The 17648-nt window shown below is 42.9% G+C and overlaps 1 protein-coding gene across 1 annotated transcript; it reads left to right on the forward strand.

Moving 5' to 3' along the window:
- The first annotated feature begins 843 nt into the window (after positions 1-843).
- Positions 844-16014, forward strand: LOC141161278 (uncharacterized). The gene is made up of 4 exons (XM_073646076.1): positions 844-1474; positions 9214-9340; positions 14656-14729; positions 14865-16014. Exons 1-4 carry the CDS (start codon positions 1150-1152, stop codon positions 15188-15190), a joined length of 852 nt encoding a protein of 283 aa, XP_073502177.1. The 5' UTR covers positions 844-1149; the 3' UTR covers positions 15191-16014.
- Positions 16015-17648: the final 1634 nt, after the last annotated feature.

Raw genomic sequence — 17648 nt, forward strand, 5'->3', positions numbered from 1 at the left:
TACATTACCTAGATGGATACTTGATGCATATGGCTAGTGTCAATTCAATGACTACGGGATTTTGATGGAATACTTCCTGATCCATTACTATGTCTATCAGGATTGTCTTGATGTACTTGCCTTATGTTATATCATCTAGGTTCAGTTATGTCCCACTGTAGCCATTCGCATGATTATATATGTATTTTCTGCTATACACTTGCCACAGTGGCAATCTAATTAGTGTCTCTACACTAGGGACTGCTATGTGGTGGGATACAATTTTTTGGACATTTTTTGTGACACGTGTTGACTATTTGTGGGCGGGAGCATCATTTAGATGGACATCTGATATATAGGGTAATTGTAAAATCCAATGACTGTGGAATATCTATGGACTATTTCCCAATATATATTATTATATTCATTGCACTATTTTTGATATACTAACCTGATGTTTCATTACTTATGTTGCTCATGACCCACTTCGACCCTATGCGTGATCATATATGTATATATTTTTTGTTACATATCTTACCACATTGGCAGTCCAACTAGTGTTTCCATACTATCCGAATTATGTCATCTTGTCTTCTATTATGTATGTTTTTAAATATTTGATGTAATAAAAATTTATATGTTTTATGCCAATTAACTCGTTGTTCTCCTATATATGTATGTGTATTAGACTAGTATGAAAATAATCCTATTGCTAGTAACGTTTTCACAGAACGGAGTACATTTTTGGCATTACTTTGGGCTTGAGAGGTCTCCGCAGCTTTTTTTCAGCCACGTTCAGTCTTAGTAGGAGTCTTTATACCTTTCTGCTTATCGGAGACGTTTCCGTCACTAGTAGATTGTGACCACAGATGGTTAATCCTTCCTCAGAATGCTGCCAGTCCGGTATGTGAGGGTGTGTACTCGCGTGTTGCGCCCTTGTGAGCCGGTGACTTGGGGAGAATGAAGGTGCGGGGTCCTATATTTGTACACGGGGTCCCATCAGCTGGAACATTTATGAAACCCAAATGAGACCAAAGTCCAACCCCAAGATCTGACAATATGAGAGTCCTGACCGACCATTAATATTACGACAAAATGAAAGTAGAAAGTGAAGAAAGAGGAAACAAAAGTGAATATAACATCACACGAAAGTGAACGAGGACGTCCGGCATGGATCACCACCAGCTGAGAAGATACATCCAGACCTTCAGTCTGGACAGTGGTCCTCGGGGGAGCCAGGGGTACTCGCGGGTTCTCCTGCAGCTCATTGGTCACATGGGACACGGTAAATCGGCCCTTGTGAACTCTTGTAAGTACGTCCTGGATGATGGAGAGTTTACAGAGCCGGCAAGGTCTGGGGGGAAGGAGATTACAGATGGCGCGGTGACGTTGTCACGAAGGTCCTATAACCTGACCGAGAACATCACCATAGTGGACAACAGAGGATATGGCAAAATGGAGAACTTCGAGACAGTGGAGGTCTATACTCAGCTGGGTGAGTGGGGAATCTTCATTATTATCCCAATGTCTACAACGTGTGAATGACTGAACGATTGGGTGGATCAACGATGAAAGGGTTGTCCCATTATTAGGGCATCTGTAAATCCTAGAGAGGTGCCCAACTCAGAATGTCCCCGGTTCTGCCCGGTATTACATGGTCACTTCTCCATTTCAATGGGTCTTGTGTCACATATCTGGTTATATCATCACTTCGATACATGTTACAACAGCTGGACCCAAAAAAATCAATGCTAAATAAAATCTTGTACTGTACTGTACTGTTCTGATGAGATAGGTAAGAGGAGATAGGGGTTCTCTTCCCTGTCTCATTGGTATACATCGCATCAACACATTGTATCATTTCTTTATTAAACATAGTTCCAAATAGTTTAAAAAGTAGACAATGGATAATTAATTATTTAGAATCTTAACATCCAATAATATCCAAATCAGGACAAAAAAGTGCATAGTACAGACTGGACATGGACCAATGCCGAAATATGTTAGAAAATCCCAACAATGGTATCTAGTAGAGGGAACAGGGGATCGGGATGACTCGGGTATTGATGTTACTTTCCATTGTTATATGTACAAAACTCCGGCCAGAAACTTCATAAGAAGGATAATGGCGCCCCTGCTCCACCGCGGCTCTCCCTGGAGATCACTAATAAGTCCCTCAACTTCTTGGACAATCTCTATAGACAATCTCAATCTGACAAAAATTGCTCTTTTCAATAGAAATATATATTAAATACGATGACAACTGTTAACCCAGCATCATCCATAATTGGTTAGAAAGAGGCGACGTCCATAACCTGAGTACAACCAGCAAACGTAAGATAAATACAGTATGGCGACTCTTGTAGAAAAAAATATCTCCTGACATTATACTGTATAAAAAGAAGCATCATAACTTTGTCTGCCCATGATAAATGTAAGTTCGAGAAAATCAATGTTTCCTGAGAAAATACATATAGTATTATAACAGAATTTAAACGTGGTCCTTTTCACGGTGCTATACACTTGGAAGTAATAGTTTATACACTAAAAACTTCCATAGAACCTGCCAGTTGCTGTACAGACTAGATATCCTGACTCCTCAGTCCCTAGTGGAGCCTGCAGGTGCAGAGATAGCCCTGACCACAGACTAGGAGATGTTTACTCCTTGCCTAAACTGCCTAAATGGTCGTTGAGAGCTTCATGTTTCTGAGAGCAGAGCAGAGTGCGAATTACCTACAAGAAGAGAAGTGCTGAGCAAAGGAAAGATCCCAGAGTGAGGAAAGTAAATAACAAAATACCAAACAAATAATAAGGCAAGAGAAGTGCTGAGCAAAGGAAAGATTCTGGAGTAAGGAAAGTAAATAACAAAATACCAAACAAATAATAAGGCAAGAGAAGTGCTAAGCAAAGGAAAGATCCCAGAGTAAGGAAAGTAAATAACAAAATACCAAACAAATAATAAGGCAAGAGAAGTGCTGAGCAAAGGAAAGATTCTGGAGTGAGGAAAGTAAATGACAAAATACCAAACAAATAATAAGGCAAGAGAAGTGCTGAGCAAAGGAATGATCCCAGAGTAAGGAAAGTAAATAACAAAATACCAAACAAATAATAAGGCAAGAGAAGTGCTGAGCAAAGGAAAGATTCTGGAGTAAGGAAAGTAAATAACAAAATACCAAACAAATAATAAGGCAAGAGAAGTGCTGAGCAAAGGAAAGATCCCAGAGTAAGGAAAGTAAATAACAAAATACCAAACAAATAATAAGGCAAGAGAAGTGCTGAGCAAAGGAAAGATCCCAGAGTAAGGAAAGTAAATAACAAAATACCAAACAAATAATAAGGCAAGAGAAGTGCTGAGCAAAGGAAAGATCCCAGAGTAAGGAAAGTAAATAACAAAATACCAAACAAATAATAAGGCAAGAGAAGTGCTGAGCGAAGGAAAGATCCCAGAGTAAGGAAAGTAAATAACAAAATACCAAACAAATAATAAGGCAAGAGAAGTGCTGAGCAAAGGAAAGATCCCAGAGTGAGGAAAGTAAATAACAAAATACCAAACAAATAATAAGGCAAGAGAAGTGCTGAGCAAAGGAAAGATCCCAGAGTGAATAAAGTAAATAACAAAATACCAAACAAATAATAAGGCAAGAGAAGTGCTGAGCAAAGGAAAGATCCCAGAGTGAATAAAGTAAATAACAAAATACCAAACAAATAATAAGGCAAGAGAAGTGCTGAGCAAAGGAATGATCCCAGAGTGAGGAAAGTAAATAACAAAATACCAAACAAATAATAAGGCAAGAGAAGTGCTGAGCAAATGAAAGATTCCGGAGTAAGGAAAGTAAATAACAAAATACCAAACAAATAATAAGGCAAGAGAAGTGCTGAGCAAAGGAATGATCCCAGAGTAAGGAAAGTAAATAACAAAATACCAAACAAATAATAAAGCAAGAGAAGTGCTGAGCAAAGGAAAGATCCCAGAGTGAGGAAAGTAAATAACAAAATACCAAACAAATAATAAAGCAAGAGAAGTGCTGAGCAAAGGAAAGATCCCAGAGTAAGGAAAGTAAATAACAAAATACCAAACAAATAATAAGGCAAGAGAAGTGCTGAGTGAAGGAAAGATCCCAGAGTAAGGAAAGTAAATAACAAAATACCAAACAAATAATAAGGCAAGAGAAGTGCTGAGCAAAGGAAAGATCCCAGAGTGAATAGAGTAAATAACAAAATACCAAACAAATAATAAGGCAAGAGAAGTGCTGAGCAAAGGAAAGATCCCAGAGTGAATAAAGTAAATAACAAAATACCAAACAAATAATAAGGCAAGAGAAGTGCTGAGCAAAGGAAAGATCCCAGAGTGAATAAAGTAAATAACAAAATACCAAACAAATAATAAGGCAAGAGAAGTGCTGAGCAAAGGAATGATCCCAGAGTGAGGAAAGTAAATAACAAAATACCAAACAAATAATAAGGCAAGAGAAGTGCTGAGCAAATGAAAGATTCCGGAGTAAGGAAAGTAAATAACAAAATACCAAACAAATAATAAGGCAAGAGAAGTGCTGAGCAAAGGAAAGAACCCAGAGTAAGGAAAGTAAATAACAAAATACCAAACAAATAATAAGGCAAGAGAAGTGCTGAGCAAAGGAAAGATCCCAGAGTGAGGAAAGTAAATAACAAAATACCAAACAAATAATAAAGCAAGAGAAGTGCTGAGCAAAGGAAAGATCCCAGAGTAAGGAAAGTAAATAACAAAATACCAAACAAATAATAAGGCAAGAGAAGTGCTGAGTGAAGGAAAGATCCCAGAGTAAGGAAAGTAAATAACAAAATACCAAACAAATAATAAGGCAAGAGAAGTGCTAAGCAAAGGAAAGATCCCAGAGTAAGGAAAGTAAATAACAAAATACCAAACAAATAATAAGGCAAGAGAAGTGCTGAGCGAAGGAAAGATCCCAGAGTAAGGAAAGTAAATAACAAAATACCAAACAAATAATAAGGCAAGAGAAGTGCTGAACAAAGGAAAGATCCCAGAGTGAGGAAAGTAAATAACAAAATACCAAACAAATAATAAGGCAAGAGAAGTGCTGAGTGAAGGAAAGATCCCAGAGTGAGGAAAGTAAATAACAAAATACCAAACAAATAATAAGGCAAGAGAAGTGCTGAGCAAAGGAATGATCCCAGAGTGAGGAAAGTAAATAACAAAATACCAAACAAATAATAAGGCAAGAGAAGTGCTGAGCAAATGAAAGATTCCGGAGTAAGGAAAGTAAATAACAAAATACCAAACAAATAATAAGGCAAGAGAAGTGCTGAGCAAAGGAAAGAACCCAGAGTAAGGAAAGTAAATAACAAAATACCAAACAAATAATAAGGCAAGAGAAGTGCTGAGCAAAGGAAAGATCCCAGAGTGAGGAAAGTAAATAACAAAATACCAAACAAATAATAAAGCAAGAGAAGTGCTGAGCAAAGGAAAGATCCCAGAGTAAGGAAAGTAAATAACAAAATACCAAACAAATAATAAGGCAAGAGAAGTGCTGAGTGAAGGAAAGATCCCAGAGTAAGGAAAGTAAATACCAAACAAATAATAAGGCAAGAGAAGTGCTGAGCAAAGGAAAGATCCCAGAGTAAGGAAAGTAAATAACAAAATACCAAACAAATAATAAGGCAAGAGAAGTGCTGAGCGAAGGAAAGATCCCAGAGTAAGGAAAGTAAATAACAAAATACCAAACAAATAATAAGGCAACAGAAGTGCTGAGCAAAGGAAAGATCCCAGAGTAAGGAAAGTAAATAACAAAATACCAAACAAATAATAAGGCAAGAGAAGTGCTGAGCAAAGGAAAGATCCCAGAGTGAGGAAAGTAAATAACAAAATACCAAACAAATAATAAGGCAAGAGAAGTGCTGAGCAAAGGAAAGAACCCAGAGTGAATAAAGTAAATAACAAAATACCAAACAAATAATAAGGCAAGAGAAGTGCTGAGCAAAGGAATGATCCCAGAGTGAGGAAAGTAAATAACAAAATACCAACCAAATAATAAGGCAAGAGAAGTGCTGAGCAAAGGAAAGATTCCGGAGTAAGGAAAGTGAATAACAAAATACCAAACAAATAATAAGGCAAGAGAAGTGCTAAGCAAAGGAAAGATCCCAGAGTAAGGAAAGTAAATAACAAAATACCAAACAAATAATAAGGCAAGAGAAGTGCTGAGCAAAGGAATGATCCCAGAGTAAGGAAAGTAAATAACAAAATACCAAACAAATAATAAGGCAAGAGAAGTGCTGAGCAAAGGAAAGATCCCAGAGTAAGGAAAGTAAATAACAAAATACCAAACAAATAATAAGGCAAGAGAAGTGCTGAGCAAAGGAAAGATCCCAGAGTAAGGAAAGTAAATAACAAAATACCAAACAAATAATAAGGCAAGAGAAGTGCTGAGTGAAGGAAAGATCCCAGAGTAAGGAAAGTAAATAACAAAATACCAAACAAATAATAAGGCAAGAGAAGTGCTAAGCAAAGGAAAGATCCCAGAGTAAGGAAAGTAAATAACAAAATACCAAACAAATAATAAGGCAAGAGAAGTGCTGAGCGAAGGAAAGATCCCAGAGTAAGGAAAGTAAATAACAAAATACCAAACAAATAATAAGGCAAGAGAAGTGCTGAACAAAGGAAAGATCCCAGAGTGAGGAAAGTAAATAACAAAATACCAAACAAATAATAAGGCAAGAGAAGTGCTGAGTGAAGGAAAGATCCCAGAGTGAGGAAAGTAAATAACAAAATACCAAACAAATAATAAGGCAAGAGAAGTGCTGAGTGAAGGAAAGATCTCAGAGTAAGGAAAGTAAATAACAAAATACCAAACAAATAATAAGGCAAGAGAAGTGCTGAGTGAAGGAAAGATCTCAGAGTAAGGAAAGTAAATAACAAAATACCAAACAAATAATAAGGCAAGAGAAGTGCTGAGTGAAGGAAAGATCCCAGAGTAAGGAAAGTAAATAACAAAATACCAAACAAATAATAAGGCAAGAGAAGTGCTGAGTGAAGGAAAGATCTCAGAGTAAGGAAAGTAAATAACAAAATACCAAACAAATAATAAGGCAAGAGAAGTGCTGAGTGAAGGAAAGATCCCAGAGTAAGGAAAGTAAATAACAAAATACCAAACAAATAATAAGGCAAGAGAAGTGCTGAGCAAAGGAATGATCCCGGAGTGAGGAAAGTAAATAACAAAATACCAAACAAATAATAAGGCAAGAGAAGTGCTGAGCAAAGGAATGATCCCAGAGTAAGGAAAGTAAATAACAAAATACCAAACAAATAATAAGGAAAGAGAAGTGCTAAGCAAAGGAAAGATCCCAGAGTAAGGAAAGTAAATAACAAAATACCAAACAAATAATAAGGCAAGAGAAGTGCTGAGCAAAGGAAAGATTCCGGAGTAAGGAAAGTGAATAACAAAATACCAAACAAATAATAAGGCAAGAGAAGTGCTGAGTGAAGGAAAGATCCCGGAGTGAGGAAAGTAAATAACAAAATACCAAACAAATAATAAGGCAAGAGAAGTGCTGAGCGAAGGAAAGATCCCAGAGTGAGGAAAGTAAATAACAAAATACCAAACAAATAATAAGGCAAGAGAAGTGCTGAGCAAAGGAAAGATCCCAGAGTGAGGAAAGTAAATAACAAAGTACCAAACAAATAATAAGGCAAATACTGATGACAAATACTCTGCCTACTTTCTAAAGACAAACAGAAGAAAGGTGCAAAGTGAAGTAAAGAAACAGCAAAGTGAAAACTCTTTGCTGGAAACTCTCAGACTGGCTCCAAACATCAATACAATGTCAGGACATCTAAATGAATCTATCACCAGCAGGAAACGCCCGCTGGAGGGACAGAATATAAAGATGCACCCAAAAGGTGATAAACAGAGAAATGAAAACGCCTATGTTAAGCTAGACAGACTGCAGCCAGAGCCAAAACATAAATACCATCGTTAGAACCACAGGCGGCAGCGTTACTGACTATATGGTGGAAAAACACAGAACAATACATTTGTTATATATCGCTCTCTGAAATTATTAATGGTTATTAGAAAAACAGCGGTTTAAATAAAAAAAAAAACTCCATCTCGATGAATAAAGGTATGATCTTTATTACCACTCACCCACAGGTTGAGTTTTATAAGTGGCATACAAGGATGAGAAGAGTGGAGAATTAAAGGCGTACTCCCATCTCCAAGATCCTATCCCAATATGTAGTAGGTGTGATGATAATAATATTAGCAAATACCTCTAATTAGAATTGTAGTATAGTTATTCTGATTAGCTATGCCTCTTTCCTCATGTGCAGGGCATTGGAGGACCTTAGGTCTCCATGGTTATGACCACTAGCAACTAGCTAACTGTCACTATAACAGTAGTCATAGCCATGTATACCTAAGGTCCTGCAATGCCTGCACATGAGTAAAAGAGACATAGCTAATCAGAAGAACTATACTACAATTTCTGATGAATCAGATTGGTGTAGCAAATCAATTGGTGCTTCCCTCTTTTCTCTCCCCCACTAATCACTAGGATCGTGTCTCTTTGAGCGCATCGCATCATACTGACAATGATTTTTGAAGAATTCACTTTATTCTATCTTTTATTTTTATTATGTCATTTTTCAGCACAAATATACGTACTTATACAACCTCGTATGCGGTGTTTTGATATGTGATTGTACATACTCCTGAACTTGGCGCCTTTTTAAAAAAAAATGTCTCTCTTTAAACTATGAATGTCTGGATTTCCTCGCTATTTATGTATAATTGTCCTGAAGAAGGAGTCAGTGGACTCTGAAACGCGTCGACAATAAACCTACATCTTTACCTTCTGTCGTGACTCCAGAGATCGCAGAAACACTTCCAATCCTGATACTTTAATCTGATAAATCTATGGAAGATGCTGCATCTGGAATCATCCACCTGTTAACCAGGATAAGACCCCCTTACAGAATCCAGGAGCATGACGCACAGTATGCGAGAACTACCATACTTATCCTTCCAACGCGTTTCCTCCTGTGTGCTACTCGCACATCCACTGAGTCTCCTGAAGGACTGGTTCCATAATTGTCCCTGAAGGTCCCCTGATGAAGCCAGACTATAGGGTGAAACGCGTTGGAAGATAAATATGTTGGATCTATAATAGACATGTGAAGATCACTGACGCACAGATACAATGCGGTCACATAATACACTTCGTCTCCGGTTGCTTTTCCAGGAAACTTCCTCCCTCTGGATGAGCCCGTGGAGTGGCACAAGAACTTCGAGTTTCTTGTTGATAGAGTGGAGGACATGCACATCGACACCAACGTCACCGATTTACTCGTTCCCGTCTTTGTTTACAGGTAAATGTTCTCAGTTCTCACATATTCTGTATAATTCACAGCGAAAAATAAATAAACTGGGAATAAGGTATTAGATATCCAGGTATGAGGAGGATGAGTATTCGGGTACACGGAGGATGAGGTGGATGGTAATATTTAGGTACACGGAGGATTAAGAGGAATTGTAATATCCGGGTACATGGAGGATGAGGAGGAAGGACATATCTGGGTACATGTAGGATAAGAGGATGGTAAGTAATATCCAGGTACACGGAGGATGGTAATTAGTGATGAACAAGCTCGGGTGCTCGTTGCTCGGATGGCACAAATTGGAATACTCGGGTGCTCGACCCGAGCAACGAGCCCAATGTAAGTCTATGGGAAACTCGAGCATTTTTCAGGCGGCCAGCAGTCGGCCCTCACTATTGTTAGAGAGCCATCAGCTGTCTATGCTTTGTTTTTCCCATTATTAACAAGTTGGTCTCCTATACTGTAATTGCATATGCAGTGACTGCAAGGGCTGCCAAAAATTTGGACGCACCCCAATACCCCTTTGAAGACACATAGAGGTGGGCCTCAGTTTAAAAATGTTCCCATTAGAAAGGAGCGGTTCTGCTAAGCAGTTATAGGGCATGCAGTGAGTACAACGGCTGCCAAAATTTGGGAAGAACACCAATACCAATTTAAAGACACATAGAAGTGGGCCTCAATAACGACGTGTTCCCGTTAGAAAGGAGCGAGTCTCCCATACTGTTCTTGCATATGCAGTGAATGCAATGGCTGGCAAAATTTTTATAGGAACTCCAATGCCCCTTGCAAGAGACGTAGATATGGTGGTGGAAGATGAGGAGAAGGAGGAGGACAAGAGCAAATAGGCAAAATCAGGAAGCGTATACCCATGTGTTGGTGTGAAGAGGTGCATGGGAATACACCTCCCAAAAAAAGACACTGGATTTGAGTTTATGTTACGCTGCTGTCATTCGGTGGTGTTGAGAAGTCTGGCCCAATCCAGCCCTTGTTCATTTTTATAAGAGTCAGCCTGTCAGCATTTTCAGTTGACAGGCGGATGCGCTTATCAGTTATAATTCCACCAGCGGCACTAAAAACCCGCTCTGATAAAACGCTGGCAGCAGGGCAGGCCAGGACCTCCAAGGCGTAGAGAGCCAGTTCATTCCACGTGTCCAGCTTGGATACCCAATAATTATAAGGCACAGCGGAATCACGTAGGATGTTGGTACGGTCAGCAAGGTACTCCTTCAGCAGCATCTTCCAAAACTTTGCACTCCTTGTGAGAGTACCCCGCGTCTCAGGGCATGTCCGATGGGAGGGGCTGAGAAAACTCTCCTAGAACTTTGACAGTGTTCCCCTGCCTCTGCTGGATTGAAGTTGTGTCTCTCTCGCCTGTAGTCCTTGGTTGTCCAGCGAACTGTGCCCTCTGCCGCCAGCGTTTTCAGATGGGAATTTTTTTAATAATTCTGCAACAAGGGCCTTCTGGTACAGCCCCGTTTTAGCAGACATGTCCGCCGCAAGAATAAGAGATAGAAAGTTCTTGTAGCATGGGTCTAAAAGTGTCACCAACCAGTAATGACTGTCACCCAAAAGGTGTACAACACGAGGGTCACGGGAAAGGCAGAGGAACATTAAGTCAGCCATGTGTGCCAGACTAACAGGTAAGACTTCCATGTCCTCACCAAGAGGACGACTGACCATGCTCTTCTCCTCATCCTCCTCTTCCTCCTCCGTCTCCTCAGGTCATCCACGCTGAACAGATGGTATGACAGTTGTGTGGGTAGTATATATATATGGCTCAGGAAACTAGCTCCTGTTCTTCTTCCTCCTCCTCCTCTTCCTCATTGTCACCCAATCCACATTGGGATGAGATGAGGCTGGGCTGTGTGTAATCACACTCTATGGTTCCTTGCTCCATCTTATCGTGCTCCACCTGCATTGCCTCCTCTTTTATTGTGAGCAGCGAGCATTTCAGAAGACAGAGAAGCGGGATGGTGATACTAATTATGGCGTCATCGCCGCTCACCATCTTGGTGGAGTCCTCAAAGTTTTGGAGGATGGCACAGATGTCTGCCATCCATACCCACTCCTGAGGTCTTATGTGTGGAGGCTGACCTGGATACCGACGACCATGTTGATGCTGGTAGTCAACAACTGCCCTCTGCTGCTCACAAATCATTCCCAACATCTGCAACATTGAGTTGCAATGCGTGGGGACATCGCACACCAGTGAGCTGGAAGCTGCAAACGCTGCTGAAGCACGGCAAGGGTGGCGGAAGCTGTAGCTGACTTTCTAAAATGGGCACACACGCAGCGTACTTTGACAAGTAGATCTGGCAGATATGAGTAGATTTCGAGAAACCACTGAACCACGAGGTTAAGCACATGGGCCAGGCATGGTACGTGTGTGAGCTCGCCTCGCTTCAAAGCCGCCACCAGGTTCCGGCCATTGTCACACATGACCATGCCGGGATGTAGGTTCAGCGGTGTGAGCCACAGATCTGCCTGCTCTTTCAGAACTGTCCACTACTCTTCAGCAGTGCGCGGTTTGCCCCTAAGCATATTAGCTTCAGCACAGCCTGTTTCCGCTTGGCCGAGGCAGTGCTGCAGTGCTTTCAGCTTGTGATGATGTGGTCATTTCGGAGATGGAGGCTGAGGAGGATGAGGTGCTGTAGAATGTGGGGGCAACCCTGATTGACCCAGGACCCGCAATCCTTGGAGTCTGGGGCACGTGTTCCGTCCCAAGGTCCGACTGGGTCCCGGATTCCACTATATTAACCCAGTGTGCCATCAGCGAGATGTACTGTCCCTGCCCACAAGCACTTGTCCACGTGTCCATGGTTAGGTGGACTTCCACAGTAACTGAGTTGTTGAGGGCACGGCTAATGTTCTGGGACACGTGCTTGTGTAATGCAGGGACGGCACACCAGGAAAAATAGCGTCGGCTGGGGACCAAGTACTGAGGGACAGCCACCGCCATCAGGTTGCAGAAAGCTTCCATCTCCACGAGCCTAAAAGGCAACATTTCGAGCGCAAGCATTCGCGAGATGTGTGAATTTAGTAGTGTGGCCTGTGGGGCGTTGGCTGCGTATTTGCGCTTGCATTCCAAGGACTGGGGTAGGGACAAATGAACGCTTTGCTGGGACAAGGACATGGACGTGGTTGCTGATGGTGCTAGATGAGAGTGTGCAACAACAGGTGCAGAGCGGGAGGCATCTTCACATGCGCCATGGACAGGGGATTGGCTTGCACGCACAACAGCGGAACAAGCAGTGGTGTCACCCGCAGACACTATTTCTGGACCCTGGCTTTCGCCCTACCTAGTCAGGTGCTTTGCTTTCATATGCCTGATCATGCATATGAAATGGTGGTCAGGTGATCAGGTGGTGGTCAGGCTGGTAGTTTTTCTACCCCTGCTGATGCTGGCCTGGCAGGTGGTGCAAATGGCCTTTGTGGGGTTATCTGCAGTCTTTAAAAAACAACCAGACTCAGGAAGACCTAACAGTTGTACTGGCAACTTCCGTCGTGTTGGTGTTACGGGGAATGGTTGCCTGCCTTCTGTCTGCGGCCGCCACACTGCTTCTTCCTGCCTGTTGGGGTGCTCTGCCTCCCTCCCCCTGTGTGCTGCTCTCCTCGCTCTGCATGTCCCCCTGCCAGGTTGGGTCAGTTACTATATCATCCATAGTTAGCCTGGCTCCCAAGGTAACAATGAGGGGTAGGAAGGTAGGTCTCACAAACAGGCAAGGTAAAAGAAATGGTGGGTAAGCAGGAAGGGTGGGCCATGAGGTAGGCTTAAGGGGCGATCTGTAAATCGCTCCTGCGCTACCTCAAAGAGGGGGAGATGTCATAGAATATATTAAAAATTTCTCCCAAACCGCTCTTCCCCCCTCCCTTATAGGCCATATAAGTAAAAGAAGCTCTCCATGCAAATCACTGTACACAGGAGAGGTGGTAAGCTCAATAGTCCATCCTAATTAACATACGAATGTGTTTCCTAGTGGCACAGGACCCTGATAAATATACACCTAGGTGAGGAGGATGCAGTTCCTAGCTTCAAAAGAATTGTCTCTCACCACCCAGGGCATCCCCATTTGGTGAACAGAAATCTGCAGTCTCGCCGGCACCAACACAAAATCTGGAATATTGGAAGCTCTATACTTCCGATAATAATGGGACACATTTTTAGCGGCAGGGTAAGCTAAGGGGCAATACGCATAATTTTCCGAATCTGTGAGCCCTTCTCGTGAGCTATAATGCAAAAGTACACAGATAACCAATCGCAGTCACGTCACGTCATGTCTAGACAATCGTCTCTGCGTTCTGTATAGTAAGTTCTTTTTTAATTCCATTTATTTTGTGTAACTGTATATTCTGTACTGTATTGTCTCCTTTTGTAAAGCCTTTTGTATATTTTTCATAAACACTGCCTCCCTTTTAGAAATAAATATAAAATGTAATAGTCCTGTTTCTTTTGCTCTGTAATCGTTCCTGCTCCGAAGCCATACGCTACCAGAAAGCAGGCGTCCGATCAGGCATGTATTGTGCTTCAAATTTGATCGGTGGTGGCAGCGAATAATCGTAATTGGGCTATCGTGAAGCTGGCAGTGACCGTACGGGGGCGTATACACATATTCATGCATTGGAATCCGGAGGTGTGTACGCCACACGCTCTCTGCTCACTTGCCGATAGCTGCGTAGGGAGTAATCAGGATCGTGTGTGCGCGAATCCCTAATGATCCTGACAGCGGTGGGATATTGTATGATCCCCCCTCAGGTGTCGTTCCTGACAATATATATGTTGTGGAATACTTTTACTAACTAATAAACAAGCAAATCTCTCGATAGCTCAGCAGCACCTCTCCCTACACTGCCTGATTCCAGAGTGACTGTGACGAGCATGGCGGCGCCAGGTCTGATATAGACCTGATGACGCTGTGCGGCCAGCCAATCACTGTAATGCTACAACCAACATGGCTGCAGCATTACAGTGCATGGCAGACAATCCCTGCATGTTCATTGGCTCTCTAAAGAGCGCCAAACATGCAGGGCGGCCACCAGAGCAACCCGGAATTATTTGCCAAGCTTGGCGATCACCGTGATGGTCAGGCAAGTACCAAGTAGTGGCGAACAGGTTCGCTCATCACTAATGGTAATATCTGGGTACAGCGACGATGGGGAGGAAGGTGTTATCCGGGTACACGGAGGATGAGGCAGATGACTGATCCTTACTTCGTTCATATATTGGTCCTGCAGGTCTGTGCTTCTGACATATGAGATGATTTTCTTCATTTGCTTTCTCTATTACTAATTTTCCTTCTCTTTCCTAGTGTCAAAACCATCATGACCGAGGACATGAAGGGCAGCCTGCCGACGTTCTTCAGGAACTGCACGCAGTTGACAGGTGATTATGATGATATTCAGCACCCGGACACGTGGCGCGGGCTCACTGGTCACAGTCAGGACCATGTGAGAACTCAATCACCACCTCAATGCCGGTGTCGTTATTCTCATCCGCCCCTAATCTCATGTTTTGCAGGGTTGTCCCCCATCATCGTCCTCACACACAGATCCGGGGGGAATTACTTTGAGGTCGAGAAGCAATTCCAGCTTCTGGGAGCAGATAATATCGTCATATTGGAGAACTACACAAGAGCGGACCATATAAAGACACGACAAAGAACCGTGGACTTTCTAAACTTCATGAGACTCGTCCTTCAGAACGTCACCTTCCGAATGGAGCAGTATATGGACCCCAGGAGAGAAAGAGTGGAGCACAGGAAATTCCTGCTTAGATACATCCACCAGTCCGTGCTGGACGCCAGAAAAAAGGAGGAGGAAACGAGGCTAAGAAGAAAAAAGTGACGAGGAGCCATTACCCAACGCCAGGAGTCCAGGAAAGAGGTTTTCTTCGTGGCGCTAAATCAAAGACCAACTTTATCACAGTTGGTTAATATCCTCGAAGACTCCGCCGTCACATCTCATTGTTACTTCAGCGGCTTTTTCTAAACTTATCTTTATAATAGGTTGTGTCTTTATCTGAATTTGGAGGCTGTGTCTATCGCTAATGGGGGAGGCGTCTCTGAGTTTATAGGGTCTGCCTATGGCCGCATTCACATTTTTTTTTAGGGGGGGACTCCTATTGTTCTTACGTGTTACTAATCCTCCGCTGGGTGGAATTCCACCTACAAAAAGTTTTTATTGAAAATTATATAATAAAGGATAGTTTGAGCTAGTTGTAGAGAGAAGGGCACAACTCTGTGAATAGCATTGGAGACCCTCCTGACCGATTTTCTCAGATGTGGAAAATTAAAATAAAAGAAATTTCTCCATTCAGTCTCGGATGTCATCTGAGTGCAGTCCGTTGTTTTCCACCAGCTAATAGACATGAATGGCGAGTGCCATCCAAATATCGGATCCAACTCAAAACAACGGATGGCACTTGTCCAATTTTTATGGTTGTGCGCATGAGTCCTAAAGGGAAGCACTCCCATCTGTGCAGACTTCATTGTGCGCAGCTCCCCGCAGTACCGGCTGCAGAGCACAGATCACCCCAACCTCATGTGTTTACTTTGTGCTGTATTTGTTCCTTTGTACGCGGACGTTTCCCATCATTGCCTCTATTGTATCTTGGAAATTATCCAGAATGAAGGGTTGACAATAAAAGTCATTCTTTGACTTGAAAACTATTAGCTTTTAGCACATGGTGAGCCGCTTGTCACACTACAAGAGTCATTACTTCTGAGGATTTTTAGGTACAAAAACACAGGCTGCTCCATTCCCCTCCACAGAGTTTCTACTGGTGATTGCAGTGGTCACTTCCTGTGTGTCAGTGATTGCAATGGGTCACTTCCTGTCTGTCAGTGATTGCGGTGGGTCACTTCCTGTTTGTCAGTGACTACGGCGGGTCACTTCCTGTTGGCCATTGATTGCGGAGGGTCACTTCCTGTCTGTCAGTGATTGTGGTGGGTCACTTCCTGTGTCAGTGATTGCGGCGAGTCACTTCCTGTCTGTCAGTGATTGCGGCAAGTCACTTCCTGTCTGTCAGTGATTGTGGAAGGTCACTTGCTGTCTGTCAGTGATTGCGGTGAGTCACTTGCTGTCTGTCAGTGATTGCGGCGGGTCACTTCCTGTCTGTCAGTGATTGCGATGGGTCACTTCCTGTATGTCAGTGATTGCGATGGGTTACTTCTTGTGTGTCAGTGATTGCGGCGGGTCACTTCTTGCGTGTCAGTAATTGCGTTGGGTCACTTCCTGTCTGTCAGTGATTGTGGTGGGTCACTTCCTGTCTGTCAGTGATTGCGGCGGGTCGCTTCCTGTCTGTCACTGATTGCCATGGGTCACTTACTCTCTGTCAGTGATTGTGATGGGCCACTTCCTTTCGGTCAGTGATTGCGGTGGGTCACTTCCTGTAAGTCAGTGATTAATAGGGGTTCACTTTCTGTCTGTCAGTAATTGTGTGGGGTCATTTCCTGTATATCAGTGACTGTGGTGACTCACTTCCTTTCTGTCAGTGATTGCGGCAGGTCACGTCCTGTCTCTCAGTGATTGTGGAGGGTCATTTCTTGCCAGTGATAGCAGTGGGTCACTTCCTGTCTGTCAGTGATTGTGGTGGGTCACTTCCTGTCTGTCAGTGATTGTGGTGGGTCACTTCCTGTCTGTCAGTGATTGCGGCGGGTCGCTTCCTGTCTGTCAGTGATTGCGATGGGTCACTTCCTTTCTGTCAGTGATTGCGGCGGGTCACTTCCTGCGTGTCAGTGATTCTGGAGGGTCATTTCTTGCCAGTGATAGCAGCGGGTCACTTCCTGTCTGTCAGTGATTGCGATGGGTCACTTCCTGTCTGTCAGTGATTGTGGAGGGTCACTTCCTGTCTGTCAGTGATTGTGGTGGGTCACTTCCTGTCTGTCAGTGATTGTGGTGGGTCACTTCCTGTCTGTCAGTGATTGTGGTGGGTCACTTCCTGTCTGTCAGTGATTGTGGTGGGTCACTTCCTGTCTGTCAGTGATTGTGGTGGGTCACTTCCTGTCTGTCAGTGATTGTGGTGGGTCACTTCCTGTCTGTCACTGATTGCGATGGGTCACTTCCTGTCTGTCACTGATTGCGATGGGTCACTTCTTGTGTGTCAGTGATTGCGGCAGGTCACTTCCTGTCTGTCAGTGATTGTGGTGGGTCACTTCCTGTCTGTCAGTGATTGCGATGGGTCACTTCCTGTCTGTCAGTGATTGTGGAGGGTCACTTCCTGTCTGTCAGTGATTGTGGAGGGTCACTTCCTGTCTGTCAGTGATTGCGGTGGGTCACTTCCTGTCTGTCATTGATTGCGGTG

Source organism: Phyllobates terribilis, unplaced genomic scaffold (assembly GCF_046119375.1).
Source record: "Phyllobates terribilis strain yellow unplaced genomic scaffold, ASM4611937v1 Scaffold_9__5_contigs__length_417890890, whole genome shotgun sequence".
Classification (NCBI taxonomy): domain Eukaryota; kingdom Metazoa; phylum Chordata; class Amphibia; order Anura; family Dendrobatidae; genus Phyllobates; species Phyllobates terribilis.

Coding starts and splice junctions, on each gene's coding strand:
- LOC141161278 (XM_073646076.1), top strand. CDS start 1,150: ATGGATCACCACCAGCTGAGAAGATACATCCAGACCTTCAGTCTGGAC. Junction 1,475..9,213: donor GGAGGTCTATACTCAGCTGG/GTGAGTGGGGAA, acceptor TTGCTTTTCCAG/GAAACTTCCTCCCTCTGGAT. Junction 9,341..14,655: donor GTTCCCGTCTTTGTTTACAG/GTAAATGTTCTC, acceptor TCTCTTTCCTAG/TGTCAAAACCATCATGACCG.